The sequence below is a fragment of the Geotrypetes seraphini genome, chromosome 1 (assembly GCF_902459505.1).
Source record: "Geotrypetes seraphini chromosome 1, aGeoSer1.1, whole genome shotgun sequence".
NCBI classification, from domain to species: Eukaryota; Metazoa; Chordata; class Amphibia; order Gymnophiona; family Dermophiidae; genus Geotrypetes; species Geotrypetes seraphini.
The window spans coordinates 193,358,571-193,375,464 of NC_047084.1; the positions used below are offsets into that span (position 1 = coordinate 193,358,571).

Sequence of the window (16,894 nt, forward strand, 5' to 3'; positions counted from 1 at the left end):
TGTGATTGGTCCTTGAAAACTAGCGGCAAGTAATTTAATTTTTTAAATTTTTTATGCATTAGTTATCCTAACTTTAAACAACAAAGCAATTGAGGCTTTACCACTTGTATCTCCTTATCTTTGCGCACTTGGATTTTCAGCTCTGTCAGAATTTAAATGAAAAAAATAAAAAAGAGAATGACTACAGATGGTAGATGATAAAATGCATGTTTGCTTGTCGACTGTCGAACTGTGTTTTGAGTTAATTTGCACTGAAAAACAAGCACATCCATCCCATTGATTAGCAATCCTATCAACTTTAGTTTCACCATTGTTACAATTACCTATACATAGCTTAAAGAACTTTAAATAACCCTCAAATTTAATTTTTTGTTAGTTTTGCAATTTTATAATTTTGATTATAATATGCCACGAAAACATTTGCTCCGTTTAGTGTGCCAGAGCTAAACAAAAGTTTGAGAGACACTGCTTTAGGGGTTGCCTAGCTTGTGTCTTGGAAAGCTCATGCATATGGACTGTATTCTGTGTATAAATGATTTTTTATTTTGTTAATTATTCCTTAGTAAATCTATATGCATGGTTTCCAATGTAGGAACAAATTATTTTCTAAAATTCAAACATTAGGGAAAAGAATGCTGAATCAGTGTATGACTAAATTCAGTTTGCATAGGGGGAAAATTCAAAGACTGAACAAATGTAATGGAGTCATGTTTTCTGTTCTTTGGTTAGAGTCTTGCTAAATTGAAGGAGCGCTTTCACCTTGACCAGAGTATGGGCAGATCTGAGCCAGATTTAAGGTCCAGCCCTACAAATTTACATTTCTCGCTCTCCAGACAAACACTGGATGCAGGATCACAAACGGATATTTCTGGTGATGTAAGTCCCTTACATTTTTAATTTACATTATGATAGAGGAGTGCCTGCAAATGAAAAAGGAAAAGATTTTGGTTTATTTTTGCTTCCTTTGATATCATTTCATATAATGTTTTCATTTTAGTTTACATTTCGTTTTTTTTATGTACAATGAGAAACAAAATTCTATTAATTTTTTTTTCTGCTTCATTTCCTGTGCTGTATCAAATCATTAGATTGTGATAGAGAATGCATAATTTAGGGTCTCTTTTATTAATAACTTTAAGCCCTAACATACCTTTAGTGCATGAAAAAAGGCTACTGTAAAATGCATTAGTGTTTTATAGTATTTTGCCTGTTAGCCTGTACTAACTTGTGGGTAAGCTAGTTGTTAAAAAATATTTTGGATGGAGAATGGGCATGGAAGTGTAAACCAGCTAGTGTGTTTGTATCAATGTGTGTTAATTGGTTAATGCTGATTAATGCTGCAGGATCTATCTCCATCCCTGGCCCAGCCCGGCAAGTTCTGTCCCTTTCCCTTGCCCCATCCCTGTAAGCTCTGTCCTTATCTGCATAAGCCTTGAAAACTTTAAAATCACTTTAGCTCATGCCTCTTATCATTCATAACTCAGGGTGCGTTACATTTAGGTCCAGTAGATATCTTCCTATTTCTTCAGGTGATGTATGCCTGAACACTCCCACAGAGGGGATAAGTATTCCTGTACAATATGTCCCTGCCTCAAAGAACTTAGTTTAAACGGGTACCTGAGGCAAGGTCATATGGTCTGGCACTAGCAGAATGAGCTTCAAACCCTGGCTTCCCTGGTTTATAACCAAGCAGTGGCGTACTAAGGGGGTGGTGGTCCGTCCTGGGTGCCATCTTGCTAGGGGCATGGCACCTGTCCTCCTCTCTATCCCCCCCTCCTCTCCTTGCCACATGTCCCTTGCCTTCTCCTGTACATTTTTTCTTCCCCGGCTCGAGGAATTATGACGAACACCATGTACCATTTTAGTAGCCTTCCTCTGGAATGGTCCTCGTCATAAGGCATATAGGGACAGACTTAAAGATCTCAATCTGTATACTTTAGAGGAAAGGCAGGAGAGGGGAGATATGATAGAGACTTTTAAATACCTACATGGCATAAATGTGCATGAGTCAAGTCTCTTTCATTTGAAAGGAAGCTTTGGAATGAGAGGGCATAGGATGATGTTAAGAGGGGATAGGCTCAGGAGTAATCTAAGGAAATACCTTTTTACAGAAAGGGTGGTAGATGTGTGGAACAGTCTCCCAGAAGAAGTGATGGAGACAGATATTGTGTCTGAATTCAAGAAAGCCTGGAATAGGCACGTGGGATCTCTTTGAGAGAGAAAGAGATAATTGTTACTGCGGATGGGCCATTTGGCCTTTATCTGCCATCATGTTTCTATGTTTCTATCTTCTGCTACTGGACCAGTCTCAGAAGAAGAGATGCAAAATCTAAGGGCTCTTTTCATGAATCTGATCCTACAGCAGCAGGAGATTATGATTTATTAACGTGTTTCTTGCTGTCAGAGGGGGCAGTGGCTTGTTGGTGCTGTGGCTGTGGAATTGAGCTGTGCCAAGATGTGTACCCAGGATGCGAAGTGGGTCAGAGATGGGGGCAATGATAAGTGTAATGGGGTGTGACTGGGATGTGTCCCAATATCGCCTCTCAAAAATTGGGCCGCTTGGCAGTTCTGCTTCTCCTACCTGGCCAGCATCTCTAAATCCCCTGTAGAGTGGAAGGAGTGTTTTCACCGTGGCTGCTCTGTCTGTCCTTGGCTGGCTCTATCTGTTGTCACTTCACAGGAGCTGAAAGCAAGTACTTCCTTTTTCTTAAGCAAAACCAGAAGTAATTGCTTTCTGCTTTCATCTCCTGCATTATGCGGGCAGACAGAGTCAGCCAAGGACAGGCAGAGCAGGATATTTAGAGGTATCAGACAGGCAGGAAAAGGGGACTGATGCTAGAAACAGTCTACATTATTGTTTTAGTGTGACCCCCACGTGTGTTATCCTTGGTGCTTCACTGCTACCCATGTACTCTGAGCCCTAAGTGCCAGCTCTTAATGTTTAGTCACCATAGCAAGCTGAGATACAGGGTCTATACACTATTTTGCTGCTTAAGAGGAATTATTTATTTCCAAATTTTCTCCATTTCTTTCCGTCTCAAAGAGAATTGCAATACATAATGACACAGTAGCTAGAGAGAGATATGACTAGGCAGGATGCTCGCCTGGCCCTTTCCTTTGACCCTATCTGCAGCTGAAACAGAAAATGATTTTAGTATAGAGAAAAGTAAGGGCAATGGAGGAGGACAAAAAAAACAACAACAAAACATTGCTGAAACCTAGTTCCTTCCTCCTGTATTACTGAAGCTACTCACCAGTTGCTGAAAATGTGATCCTATGCTTAGATTTTAAATAGTTTTCGTTCTAGTCTAATCTTCGGTTTATATACCGGGTCATCTCGTGGTAGAGCTTGACTGTTCACAAAATTAAAATCAGGTAACATATAAAATGTGAACATGAGAAGAAGGTGTTAAAACAATATTAGTTTGTCGATTCAGAAGGTAAGTCATTAAGATATTGTGAAAACAATAATGTTTTTAAAACTTTACGGAATTGTTGTAGATTGTTTATTCAGATTTTTGATTAAACGCTTTTTCGAAACTACAAAGCATTGAACAAGATTTAAAATAACATTTAAACAAAAATTTAACAATTAAAACATACATTTCTATAAAAAACTACAAGACTGACAGCAATTACATACTAGGTAAATACGGGCCGAAAGGCCCCTAAACACGAATAGGAAGAGGGGGAGAAATACAATTGATATAGAAAATGTGAGAAACATTTAAGGTAAACACAAAAGGGACTGGGAAAATAAATGTAAAAAACAAGAATAGGTTAATCTCTAAAATATCTATTAATCTAACAAAGTCAGGGAGTTTATTCCAAGTTTCTACCAGTTTAAACACAAGAGATTGGTTAAGCTTCCCAACAGATTTAATTCCTTTAAAAGAAAGGAATGATAGTTTATATTTCTGTATAATTCTCGAGTGGCAAGATCTAAAAGTATTCCAATGTAAGGGAACAAAAGGGTCAAAAATTCCATAAAGAAACTTGAAGACAATACATGCACATTTAAACTGAAATCTAAAACGAACCGGAAGCCAATGAAGTTTTCTCAACAAGGAAGAGACATGGTCCTACTTTCTCTTCCCAAAAATGGGTTTTGCCACCATTCCTTGTGTTCGTATGTTTGTTGTTCTCTCTATATATACACATATACTGTCAACCCGATATTCAGACAAGGTTGTATGTTCACCAGAGCCAGTGAATATATAACTTCACTATCTATATGTTTTCAAATGTTATATTGATAATATTAGGCTGAAAATCTCTCAAGCCGAATATTATCCATGCATATTTATGTGTGTGTGTGGTATTTCACCTAAGAAATAAAATTTCAACCTATTATGAACTACTATTTTAAATTGACAGTATAGTCTCTGGAAAGATAGTGATTTTTTTTTTGTCTGAAACCCTGAAAAAGTGATGCACATCCTTTTTTTCCTTCTTTACTACAGATTGGAATGAGAAGTAGATCAAATTTAGCTGAAAAGGTCAGACTGAGCCTACAATACGAAGAGGCCAAGAGAAGGTAATAATAGGAGTTAATAATGCAATACCTTGTGCATTGGAGTAGGGCTCAAGAGAAAATTCTTCCCCTTCTAGATAATCCTTTTGCTTGCAGTGACATCTACTAGACATTTCTGTTATAAAGTATAATTGCCAGCTTATATCCAAAGCAATTATTTAATGATTTGTGACCTTAAATGGATGTTACCTAGCCCCTAAGGAGCAAATTATCATATTTGTAGCATGGTGATTCATTCAGAAGTTGTTAAAGTAAAATAATTTTTTTTCCTTTGAGAAGTAACAAAATCATGTTGATTTGTTTACTGTGCTCCACTTTGACGCTATATTTTTCAGTAGAGGGCTACCAGTGATTGCATTTGGGCACATACCAGCCAATATTCAGTGCTATTTAACTGGCCAGGAACAATTTATGGCCAGTTAAGTAGCACTTAGCTGGCTAAGCACTAATATTCAGCATGAGATGGGCACTGAATATTAGTGCTTAGCCTGGTCACTAACTATGTCATGTGACATAGCTGGTTAGCGCCAATATTCATTGACTGACTGGCTAGGTTTAGTGGCCAGATAGACTCACATAAATAGCAGGTCTATCATTAGCAGCTATAAGTTAGCTGGTTAGCCAATGAATATTGGCTTAACTGGCTATGTTTCTAGTGGGCTGGTGTTGAATTTCCAGGTTCGCTGCCAACTGCAGGAGATAACTGAGTTGCTTCCCATGGTCTGAATTTAGGGTCCTTAAGAACAATAGTAACATAGTAAATGACAGCAGATAAAGACCTGAATGGTCCATCCAGTCTGCCCTGTAATTAAACGCATTACAATTTTCTGATTAAATTAAGATGTTTTTTTTTCTTTGTTATTTCTGGGCCATAGACCTTAGAAGTCTACCTGGTACTGTCCTTGGGTTCCAACTAGTGGAGTTACTGTTGAAGCTCACTCCAGCCTATCCAAAACATCTCCTTTATGGGATTCAGACCGTGAAAGTTTGCCCATTCATATTCTAATTAGAGATCCTCTGTCTTCATCTCATGCTTTTTTGAATTCCGTAATCATTTTTTTCTCCACCACTTTGGGAGGGCATTCCAGGCATCCACCACCCTCTCTATGAAAAATAATTTCCTAACATTACTCTTAAGTATACCACCCCTCAACCTCAATTTATGGCCTCTAGTTTTACCAATTTCCCTTCTCTGGAAAAGATTTGGTCATATATTTAAATGTCTGTATCATATCACCCCTATTCCTCCTCTCTTCTAGAGTATGTTGAGGTCCTCTAGTCTCTCCTCGCACTTTTGGCGCAAACTACCTACCATTTTCACTGCTTTCCTCTGGACCGTGTCATCTTATATTCTTGGCCAAATACAGCCTCCAAAACTGAACACAGTACTCCAAGTGGGGCCTCACCAACAACCTATAGAGGGGCATGAACACCTCCTTCTGCTGGTTATACCTCTTTCTATATAACCTAGCATCCTTCGGCTACAGCCACTGTCTTGTCACACTGCTTCATCGCCTTCAGTTCCTCAGACATGATCACCCCAAGGTTCCTCTCCCCATCCATGCATATCAACTTCTCACTTCACTGCAGTGTGATTTGTAGTTCTCTTTTTGATGTTTGACCCATTTCCTCTCTGCTTGTCTCAGAGCTCTCTTTTGGGATCGGAGGTCATCGTTGAACCAGGGAGCAGGGTTTTTGTTAGTAACTAAATGTGTAGTTTTTGTTTGTTCCAGGTTGTTGTAGACGGCCTGAATCCCTGTGTGCCAGGTGGAGGCCAGGTCAATGGGGTGGAGATTTTGGTTGCAGGTTTTACTGAGGTCCTGGATTCCAGTGGACATGGCTAGAGGATCGACTGTGTTTGGATTCCGAGTTTGTTTAGTTAGGGTGGATCCCTGTGGTTTGAGGTGGCGGCCATGGGTGGCAGGCAGAGTTGGATGAGGAGATGGTCTGACCATTGGACCAGTGTGGTGGTGTAGGTCAGCTCAGGAGTCACGGTGGTCTGGTCCCTATGAGTGAAGACTAAGTCCAGGGTGTTGCTGGCAGTGTGGATTGCAGAGATAATTGCTTGGTGGAATCCTAAATCGGTTAAGGTTGACAGGAAGTCAACGCTCATTCCAGAGGTATTGGGATAGTCCGGGAAATTGAAGTCTCCTAAGATGGTTATGCGCTTGTAGGAGATGAACAGGTTGGTGATGAAGTCAAGGAGGACCTCAAGGGTATCAGAAGGGGAGTGAGGTGCCCTATAAAGCAGGATAAAAGTAAATTCACTATTTGGGCCCATGGTGAATGTGAGGCAATGGTTACCTTATGTTCTGGAACGTTGCCCGTCTAACTGCTGTAACCTCACGCAAGCACTTTCCTGTGTCTTCTCCTCTCCACTCCACCTCACAATCGCGTACAGACGCAGGAAAGCGCTTGCGTGAGGTTACAGCAGTGAGGTGGGCAACATTCCAGAACACGACCGCTGGACACAACCGTCGGACACTTAAGGCACAAGTTTTCCATAAAGAATAATTCTTTATAATACCGAGGGCCTCAAATTAGTACCTGGCAGGTTGCGAGTTTGAGACCACTGATATAAAGGAAGGAAATATAACATTTTATTATAAGCTGAAAAAACTTCCTTAGATCTGGATGGTCAACCCCTGTCAGTTTATAGTTGTCGACTCCGCTTAAGTGCAAGCCCCTCAGACCGGTTTGCCACGTGCACTTAAAAGGAGTGTGCATGTAATCGGAGTACCATGTGAAGAGAGTCGAGCACTGTCATTTTTCTTGCGAGATCAGCAGCTTGCGTGCTTGCATCGATCACTGCCATCACATATCTTAGGATGAGTGACCTGTAATTACGTTTGAAGTTTGCGATTATCCCTTGTTTTTTTTTGCTTTCATATTCAACAGCCAACAGCTTCGCTACGTTTGAAAGTGATGTATAGGTCTCTATCGCTTTAATTGGGAGACCATATGTGAAGGACTTGGAGTACACCACTCTCAGGGGACAGGCCCTTCCAATTTATATACAAGTACTGTAATAACAATGCCTAAGCAGCATCTGACATCAGCATGGTGGACACGTTCAGCCAAAGACAATGATTTTTGTCCATGCGATGCCATGGTGCATTTCCAAAAGTTCAAACACATGGCCCGGCCTAGATTGCTGTTCTGAAACACGCAGTCATCCTCTTTGGAAAAAGGACAGTGCCTGGGATAAAAGAGACCTCAGAGGTGGACTAGGGTGGTAGATGGAAACCAAGACTGGAATGCTGTCTTCTGGAGATGTCAACTACCAGGGGTTCTTGGAAGTAGAGGCGATGTATATGGTATAACCTGGAGTTGGAACAAGGGGCCAACTGGTGTCTACTGGACTCCCTATATCTGGGACAGGAATTTGTACAATCTGGGACCATTGGGGTGGTGGGGCCCAATGGTTTGCTCTGGCTACTTTACTCATTTCTGTGTGGATGCAGCACAAATGGTATAACACAGATGGTTGTGTGATGGTAGCCCCAGTACGGTCTCCGGGATACCCTGTGAGTATGGGGGTCCTGAGTGTTCTTAGAGATAGTAACCCTCTATCCTTTGGTGGAGATGCTCCTGGAAGACGTAGGTGCTCAGCCTACTAAGATTGAGCTGAGGGGGGAGAATATTTGAGAGAGTGAGGGGTTCTACTTCACTGATACTACAATGGCATCAATATATAGTAGAGGGTGCTAGCTTATGGGACAGCAATTATACCTCTGGACAGTAGGGGACATTAGTCCAAAAAGAAGCCACCTTAGGGGAGGTGAGATAACCCTATTGAGTCATGGGGGCGGGACTCAAGTTAGGAGAAGTTCATATGCCCCAGAATGGAGTGAGTTGGAGAGGTCCCATAGCCACAGACTTCCAGAGAAAAGGGCTCCAAGACAAGAGGTCTCCCTTAGAATAGAGAATCCCTAGCTGTGGGATGAGGCAGAGCCCTGGGAAGTGAATTGATTCAAGTGAGTGTAAGAGAGACTGTAAAGGAGAGACGGGTACTTTTTGTTTGACTAAGGTAAGCCACATTTGTATATTGAATAGACTATTGCACTTAGTGTTTGAGGCATGGTAGCCAGTAGCCACGACCAGAGCTGGGGTCCTGTAAGCCACAAGCCCTTATAGAAAATTGTATTTGAACTGAGAGACTATTGTGCTTCCCCTGAGCCTATGAAGTAACAGGCTCAAGTTTGTAATTAATAAGGACTATGCTGCACCTTTGAATTCTGTCAGACTGGATATGCACAGGTTTAACCTTCAAAGTCCACTCAGGCTCTTACAGGGTATAAGTTGGAAAAACAGGGATTTCAATCACAAAATGTCCAGTACCCAACCCACCCAATCTTTCTACTATTAAAAAGACAAGATACAATAAGCCCAAATCAATGCATTTTCATCATTAAAACCTAAGCTGCAAAATATAAAAAAAACTTACTGTCAACGGAAATAAAACCCAGATGTCTCAATCCGTTCTATTTTTTTTTTCTTGGAGCCATATGATAACCCTACATTTTTGTCACTTTTCTCTGGACCGCTTCAAGCCTTTTTACGTCCTTAGCCAGATATGGCCTCCAAAACTGAACACAATACTCCAGGTTGGGGGGGGAGCCTCACCAGTGACCTAAACAGGGGCATCAACACCTCCTTTCTTTTGCTGGTTATGCCTCTTTCTATACAACCCAGCATCCTTCTGGCTACAACCACTGCTTTGTCACTATTTCGTTGCTAGTGTCATATTAGATGAAGTTTTGCAGTGAAACTTTCAGTTAGGACACCAGTTTTTGGCAGGCTGTTTTATTTCAAGAGTGTAAATGCCCCAGGATCTAAAAGTAATCTTTCTCTCTGTTTAGACTGCCATGTTAGTCCATTTGGATACGTGGAACTAAGGGTCAACAAGTTGTAGGTGATACCATTGACTTATTTTTTAATAAAAGTTATATCCTACAGTTTGATTGTTAACCCTTATTTCCTTGACATAGAACCAGTGTATGCCTGATGTCTCTCTTTGCAGTAAAGATATGGGAGGGATGTTTGACAAAGGTTATTTTTGCTGCTTATGTTGGCATTCTCAAAACTACAATATGCAATTTTCTAGAGGCTAGAGATATAGATGGATACTCAGATTTGATTAGATTGTTCTTGATAAAGAACAGTACAGGAATGAGTTTCAATCACCTCTCTGTGGATTGGCAAACTGTTGCTGAGTGCCATATGGAGCAAACTTTTCAGTCCAGCAGAAATTAGTGCACATTCCCAATAGATGCACACGTGGGAATCATTGTACATGCATGAACGTCATAACAGCACACTTGGTTAATGGGGCAGGAAGGTGTCTTATTTTTTGCCTATATAAAAACACATGGATGCTTAAGGGTTTCTATAAAATACTAGTAAAAATTCTGAAGAGAAAACTCTTAAGACAGTAGGGTCTGAATTATATTTGGGTGGGAGCAGGCCTTAAATGTTAGCCTATAATGTATATGTGTATTTTATAAAATACTGTCTATCATCAAAAACAATTTCTCCACATTAACACTTTTTTAAAGTTCTGAATCATGGACTTCTGCGGCTATTTTCAGATCCAGCATAAATAGCTCAGAAGGATCTCATAGCCAAAATCTTCATTAGTCCATATTTATAACTGAAATCCTCAAAAATGACTAGATGGGCCATTTGGCCTTTATCTGCCATCATGTTTCTATGGTTTCCAAACTTTCTTACAGTAACCCTTTATTTGGCATTTTTGCTCAAAAGAAACATGTGTGGCTTTTATGAGAGATCTGCATCTCCAAATGCCTGTTACCTTGGCACTGTTGCTCTCATTCAACATCAAGTTACGTAAAGCAGCCATTTCACCATCTGCCAATTAAAGGGTTATATAACCCTTTAGAACTTCGGGAGCACTGATGAGATGAGTGTTATTTAATATAAGAAAAAGTTTGGAAAGTGTTTCTATAAGAAAAAAAATGCATTGCATGTTTGAGGATTTCAGTAATAAATATGGACTTATGAAGATTTTGGCTATGAGATCCTGATGAGCTATTTAGTAAATGAGGGCAGATAAACGACTCAAATGGTTCATCCAGTCTGCCCAACCAGACATCCTCTATAAATTAATCATTTATTTTAAATGGTCCTTTTTCTTAGATACTTCTTGGGCCAGAAACCCAGCCCATCTTAACCATCCTAGCCATTGAAGCCCTATTTATGCTGCTGAAGTCCATGATTAAGAACTTTAAAAAAAAAGAGTTAAAGTGGAGAAATTGTTTTTGATGATAGTATTATATATACTTCTTCACATACATAATTTGGGTGCTACTATAAAAACTGCATATAAATAACAGCTCCATCCATACTCTGCCTAACTCCGATCCGAGCATGTCTACTGACTAAGTAAGCACTTTCTTGCATCGTATAAAATTACCTTCCACATGTGCACAACAGTTTGCAATGATCTAATTATTGCTAAGGAAGATGATGCCTTTTATAGTCCATCTTATTTTGAGCTTGCAGTATGTTATAACTGAACACTTGCTGTCCTTTTATTTCAGCATAGCCAATTTAAAAATTGAATTAGCTAAGTTAGATGGTGAAGCCTGGCCTGGGGCACTGGATGTTGAAAAAGAAAAGCTGATGCTGATCAACGAAAAGGAAGAACTCTTGAAAGAGCTCCAGTTTGTGACACCCCGTAAACGAACCCAGGATGAACTGGAACAGCTAGAAGAGGAGCGAAAGAGGCTGGAGGAAGATCTTCTGTCTGTGAAAAACACACCTAGTCAAGCACTTGCAGAGAGGTATGTGCTCCTTTTTAGGCCATGTCAGATAAACATGCTTTTTTGACTTGCTGGGGCTACTAGTAAGTGAGAAGACAACTTTTATTTGGAGCAAAAGGAAAGACTGGCTTTTCAGAAGGTCATCTTAAGCTCTCATGATTACTGGTTGCCTGTAAGGCCAGAAAGTTGAGAAATACGGTTCATAGACAACGGCGCGAATGACAAAGGCGCGCCCAGACAATTGAGCACAGTGCGGAGGTGCGTGCCGCTCAAAATTACTGTTTTTAGGGGCTCCGACGGGGTTTTTTGTTGGGGAACCCCCCACTTTACTTAATAGACATCGCGCCGGCATTATGGGGGGTTTGGGAGGTTGTAACCCTCCACATTTTACTGTAAACTTAACTTTTTCCCTAAAAACAGGGAAAAAGTGAAGTTTTCAGTAAAATGTGGGGGGTTACAACCCCCTACACCCCCCACAACACCCCCACAACGCGGCACAATGTCTATTAAGTAAAGTGGGGGGGTTCCTCCCCCCACACCCCACCATTGGAGCCCTAAAAACATTAATTTTGAGTGGCGCGCGCCTCCCGCTGCGCTCAATTGTCTGGGCGCGCCTTTGTCCCGGCGCGCTTTTGACCTGACACCGAGAAATACATAGAAACATAGAAAGATGATGGCAGATAAGGGCTACAGCCCATCAAGTCTGCCCACACTATTTACCCACCCTCTTAAGTCTACTGACCCCCTAAAGTATAATTGTATTTATACTGTCACTCTACTGACCCGTTCATTCAAGTCCATACCCTAGTGATCCTATCCCTTGGCATGACCTCGTAGGGATCCCACATAGGTATCCCATTTGTTCTTGAAGTCTGGGATGCTGCGTGCCTCGACCACCTGCACTGGAAGCTTGTTCCAATGCTCGATCACTCTCTCCGTGAAGAAGTACTTCCTGGTGTCTCCACGAAACTTCCTTCCCCTGAGTTTGAGCGGATGTCCTCTTGTGGTCGAGGGTCCCTTGAGAAGAAAGATATCATCTTCCACCTCGACCCGTCCTGTGATGTACTTAAATGTCTCAATCATGTCTCCCCTCTCCCTACGCTCTTCGAGAGTGTAGAGCTGCAATTTGCTCAGTCTTTCTTCGTACGGGAGACCCTTTAGCCCCGAGACCATCCTGGTGGCCATCCGCTGAACCGATTCAATTCTGAGCACATCTTTATGGTAATGTGGCTTCCAGAATTGCACACAGTATTCCAGATGAGGTCTCACCATGGCTCTGTACAATGGCATCATGACTTCAGGCTTTCTGTTGACAAAGCTTCTCTTGATACAACCTATCATCTGCCGTGCTTTAGATGAAGCCTTTTCCACTTGAGTGGCAGCCTTCATGTCATCACTGATGATTACTCCTAAGTCTCGTTCTGCCGTAGTCCTGGTTAAAGTTTCTCCATTCAGGGTGTAAGTTCTGCACGGATTTCCGTTACCGAGATGCATGACCTTACATTTCTTGGCGTTGAAGCCCAGCTGCCAGATCGAGGACCAACGTTCTAAAGTACGCAGGTCATGCTCCATAGTGTCCTGTAGATTGTAGTCGTTTACTATATTGCATAGTTTGGCATCGTCAGCGAATAAGGTTACCTTACCATGAAGCCCTTGAGTCAGATCCCCAATGAATATGTTGAAGAGGAGTGGGCCAAGGACTGAACCCTGCGGCACTCCGCTTGTCACCTCCGACATTCTAGAGAGGGTACCGTTAACCACTACCTTCTGAAGTCTGCCACTAAGCCAATCTTTAACCCATGCAGTTAGAGTCTTTCCCAGCCCCATCGAATTCATCTTGTTCACCAGCCTGCGATGTGGGACGCTGTCAAAAGCCTTGCTGAAGTCCAGGTATACGACGTCCAAGGACTCTCCTGAGTCCAGCCTTCTTGTTACCCAGTCAAAGAAGCTGATAAGATTGGACTGGCATGACCTACCCTTGGTGAATCCATGTTGATTGGGATCCCGGAGATTACCCTCATTCAAGATCGTATCTAATTTATGTTTAATTAGTGTTTCCATGAGTTCCATGAGTGTTTCCACTATTGAGGTGAGACTTACCGGTCTATAGTTCGCAGCCTAAAGCCTTGCAGCCCTTTTTATGCAGAGGAACGACGTTGGCTGTTTTCCAGTCCAACGGAACTTTCCCCGTACTTAGTGAGAGATTGAAGAGCACTGCCAACGGTTCCGCCAGAACATCTCTCAATTCTCTGAGCACTCTTGGGTGTAAATTGTCCGGTCCCATGGCCTTGTTTACCTTGAGCCTTGTTAGTTCACTGTAGACATCCCCAGGTGTGAACTCAAAATTCTGAAACGGGTCTTCCACGTTTTGTTTTGCCTTCAACTGTGGTCCGTATCCCGGTGCCTCGCAGGTGAAGACTGAGCAGAAGTATTTATTTAGTAGTTCGGCTTTTTCGGAATCCGCCACCGCGTAGTTTCCGTCCGATCTTCTAAGGCGTACTATACCGTCTGTGTTCCTTTTCCTATCACTGATGTACCTAAAGAAGGATTTGTCCCCTTTTTTAATGTTTTTTGCCAGAGTTTCTTCCACTCGAAGTTTGGCCTCCCTAACCGCTGTTTTGACCGCTGCAGATCTGGTCTTATACTCTACTTTAGTTTCTCTTCTCTGTGTGCGTTTGTAGGAAAGAAATGCTTTTCTCTTCTCCTTAATGAGGTGCGAAATCTCTTCAGTGAACCATTGGGGTTTGTTGTTTCTTTGCCGTTTATCTACTGATTTAATGTAGCGATTAGTTGCTTCGTGTATGGATGATTTCAGGTGCGACCACATAGTTTCCACATTACAGGTCTCTGCTTGGTCCCGCAGCGTCTGATGAACGAAATCTCCCATGCGGGTAAAGTCGGTGCCCTGGAATTTGAGTATCTTTGTTTTTGTGCTTGATTTAGGGAATCCTTTCCCAAGGTTGAACCACACCATGTTATGGTCGCTGGAAGCTAGCGTATCTCCTACCGAGACCTCTGAGACGCTTTCCCCGTTGGTGAGTACCAGGTCTAGGATCGCCTGGGCCCTAGTGGGCTCCGTTACCATCTGTCTGAGATGTACTCCTTTTATGGAGGTCAAAAGCCTCCTGCTGCTGCTGGTTGTTGCTGAAAATGTGTTCCAATCTGTATCAGGCATGTTGAAGTCCCCTAGCAGTACAGTGTCGCCCCGTAGAGTGATATTCTCTATGTCTTCAATTAATTCCGCGTCCTTGTCTTCCAGTTGTCTTGGAGGTCTGTATACCACACCAAGATACAGGCATTTTTTGCCACCTCTTGCCAGGTTTACCCAGAGGGACTCCCCGGTGTACTTGACGTCTGTGATCCTGGTGGTTTTGATGTCCTCTTTAATGTATAGTGCTACCCCTCCACCTAACCTGCCCTCTCTGTCCTGGCGAAGTAAAGTGTACCCAGGTATAGCCATATCCCACCCATGTGCGTCCGTGAACCAAGTTTCGGATATCGCCACCACGTCTAGGTTGGCATCTCTTATTTCAGTTTCCAGTTCTAGAATTTTGTTGCCTAAACTGTGTGCATTAACATACATGGCCCTCCACACTTTGTGTTTGCTAAGTCCCTGTAAGGCTTTTCCTGTCTGAGTCTGTGTGGCTCCTAGAGAACTGTTTGCAAAGTGGGTCCTTACCTCGGAAGCAGAGTGTCGACTCATCCCATCAGGATAGTTCCTTTCCACACCAGTATATGAGTAGGTCCCCTCCCCCAACTTACCTAGTTTAAAGCCCTGCAAAGTAGTTGGGCTAGTCGGTGTCCGAAGATGTTCTTGCCTCTGCTGGTCAAATGGAGTCCGTCTGGTCCCTGTAGTCCCTGCAGCGCCTCTCCATGATCCAGGAATCCGAAGTTCATATCCCGACACCATCCTTGTAGCCATTCGTTCGTTCTCTGGATACATTCATCTCTGGCTCTTCCCTTGCCTCTAACTGGGAGGATTGATGAGAAGACTACCTGCGCTCCCATCTGCTTCAGCCTCACACCCAAGGCTCCGAAGTCTCTGGTGATGGTCTCCGGGGTGTTCCTGGCAGTGTCGTTCGTACCTATGTGGATAAGAAGCATAGGAAAATGGTCATGAGGTGTAAGTAGTTTCCCCAGGCTGGTGGTGACGTCTCTTATCTTGGCTCCGGGCAGACAGCAAACCTCCCTTGAGTTTGTATCTGGTCTGCAGATTGGTCCCTCAGTGCCCCTTAGCATGGAGTCCCTAATGACTATAACTCTGCGCTTCTTCCGTATTGGGGGGGAAATCAGTCATCAGGTGGAGCTGCGTGTTGGTCCTGCTCCTGTTCTTCGTGTTGGGCCTGCTCCTGTACTTTGTTGGCAGCTTCTTCTTGAAGAATCTGGAATCTGTTCTTCAGGACGAGTTGAGGGGTTGACGTAGGGTTGGCCTGTTGGGAAGAAAAAGAAGAGGATGAATAGATTGAAAAAGGGGGAGGGATCTCCTATGTTTACCTGTGGAAGAGGTCACCAACTGCCAGGTGTCATTGCCGCCAGCCATTTCCTGTATCCCAAGTGTTGGTTTCAAAGCTGATGATTTGGGCATCTTGAGAATGGACTTGTCGTGGGCCTGCTCTGTGATTTGGGACAGCTCCTGAACGACTCCGTCGATGTAGGCTTCATCCTCTCGGATGCTTCTCAGGCGTACCACCTCCTCCCTGAGGCTCCACAGTTCCTGTATGAGGGCTTCATCCAGCTGAGCGGCCTCCTCTGTCTGCGTGGAGACTGTAGTGTAGTGCCGGGGGATGGACTCGGTCTGCACGGAGACCTCTGTCCACTGTCCTGAATCCTCCTCCCTCCGCATGCCGTCCGTGATCTCCTCCTGTATCCCTGCGGCGGCTGGAATGCTGGATTTGATTGTAGCCATGGCACTTCTAGTCCTCCCTGCCATTTCCAAGTTGTGAATTAGGTCTGTCGTCAGTAAATTAGAAAAAGAAAGAGAGAGAGAGTTAGAAAAGAAATCCGACTGAGAGCTAGTGCGAGATTGTGAAAGATTTGGGTGTCTGAGAGAATAAGAAGTTCAGAGTTGAGTGTATCTGGAAGGGTGGCTAAATGAGAGTTTGTGTGAGAGTTGTAAGTTAAGTATGAGGGTTTGTGTGATTAGGGGTGGTTTAGGGTAGGGATAGGTTGCTGCTCTAAGGTATCCTAGTCGAGTGTAGTTTGGCTCTCAAGGCTCTCCGCAAAGGTGCTCGGCGCGCGCGCCGTTGGCTCGCCTCCTTTAATGGAGGAGCCCGGTCGCGAGTCGCTGACGCGTTGGGGGTGGGCGGAGCTTCTCTCGCCGCTTCCCCGAAGATGACCCCATGTGGTCCGGCGCTCCTAGCGCCCTTCTCTGCCTCCCCTTAAGCTCCTCTCTCCTTCTGCCTCCTCCTGCCTGATCCGCAGCTCTCCTGCTTCTCTTCAGCAGCCGATCAGCGCTGCGCCCGTTGGCTCGCCTCCTTTAATGGAGGAGCCCGGTCGCGAGGCGCTGACGCATTGGGGGTGGGCGGAGCTTCTCTCGCCACTTCCCCGAAGATGACCCCACGTGGTCCGGCGCTCC

General features: G+C 43.4%; 1 protein-coding gene across 2 annotated transcripts in view; it reads left to right on the forward strand.

Moving 5' to 3' along the window:
• WWC2 (WW and C2 domain containing 2) overlaps window positions 1-16,894 on the forward strand; it is a 343,981-nt gene that overhangs the window by 194,764 nt on the left and 132,323 nt on the right. For both annotated transcript variants that reach the window (XM_033943044.1, XM_033943053.1), the window contains 3 exons: window positions 730-876; window positions 4,464-4,537; window positions 11,098-11,340. In XM_033943044.1, the coding sequence (XP_033798935.1) occupies window positions 730-876; window positions 4,464-4,537; window positions 11,098-11,340 (464 nt within the window). The remainder of the gene's footprint in view (window positions 1-729; window positions 877-4,463; window positions 4,538-11,097; window positions 11,341-16,894) is intronic.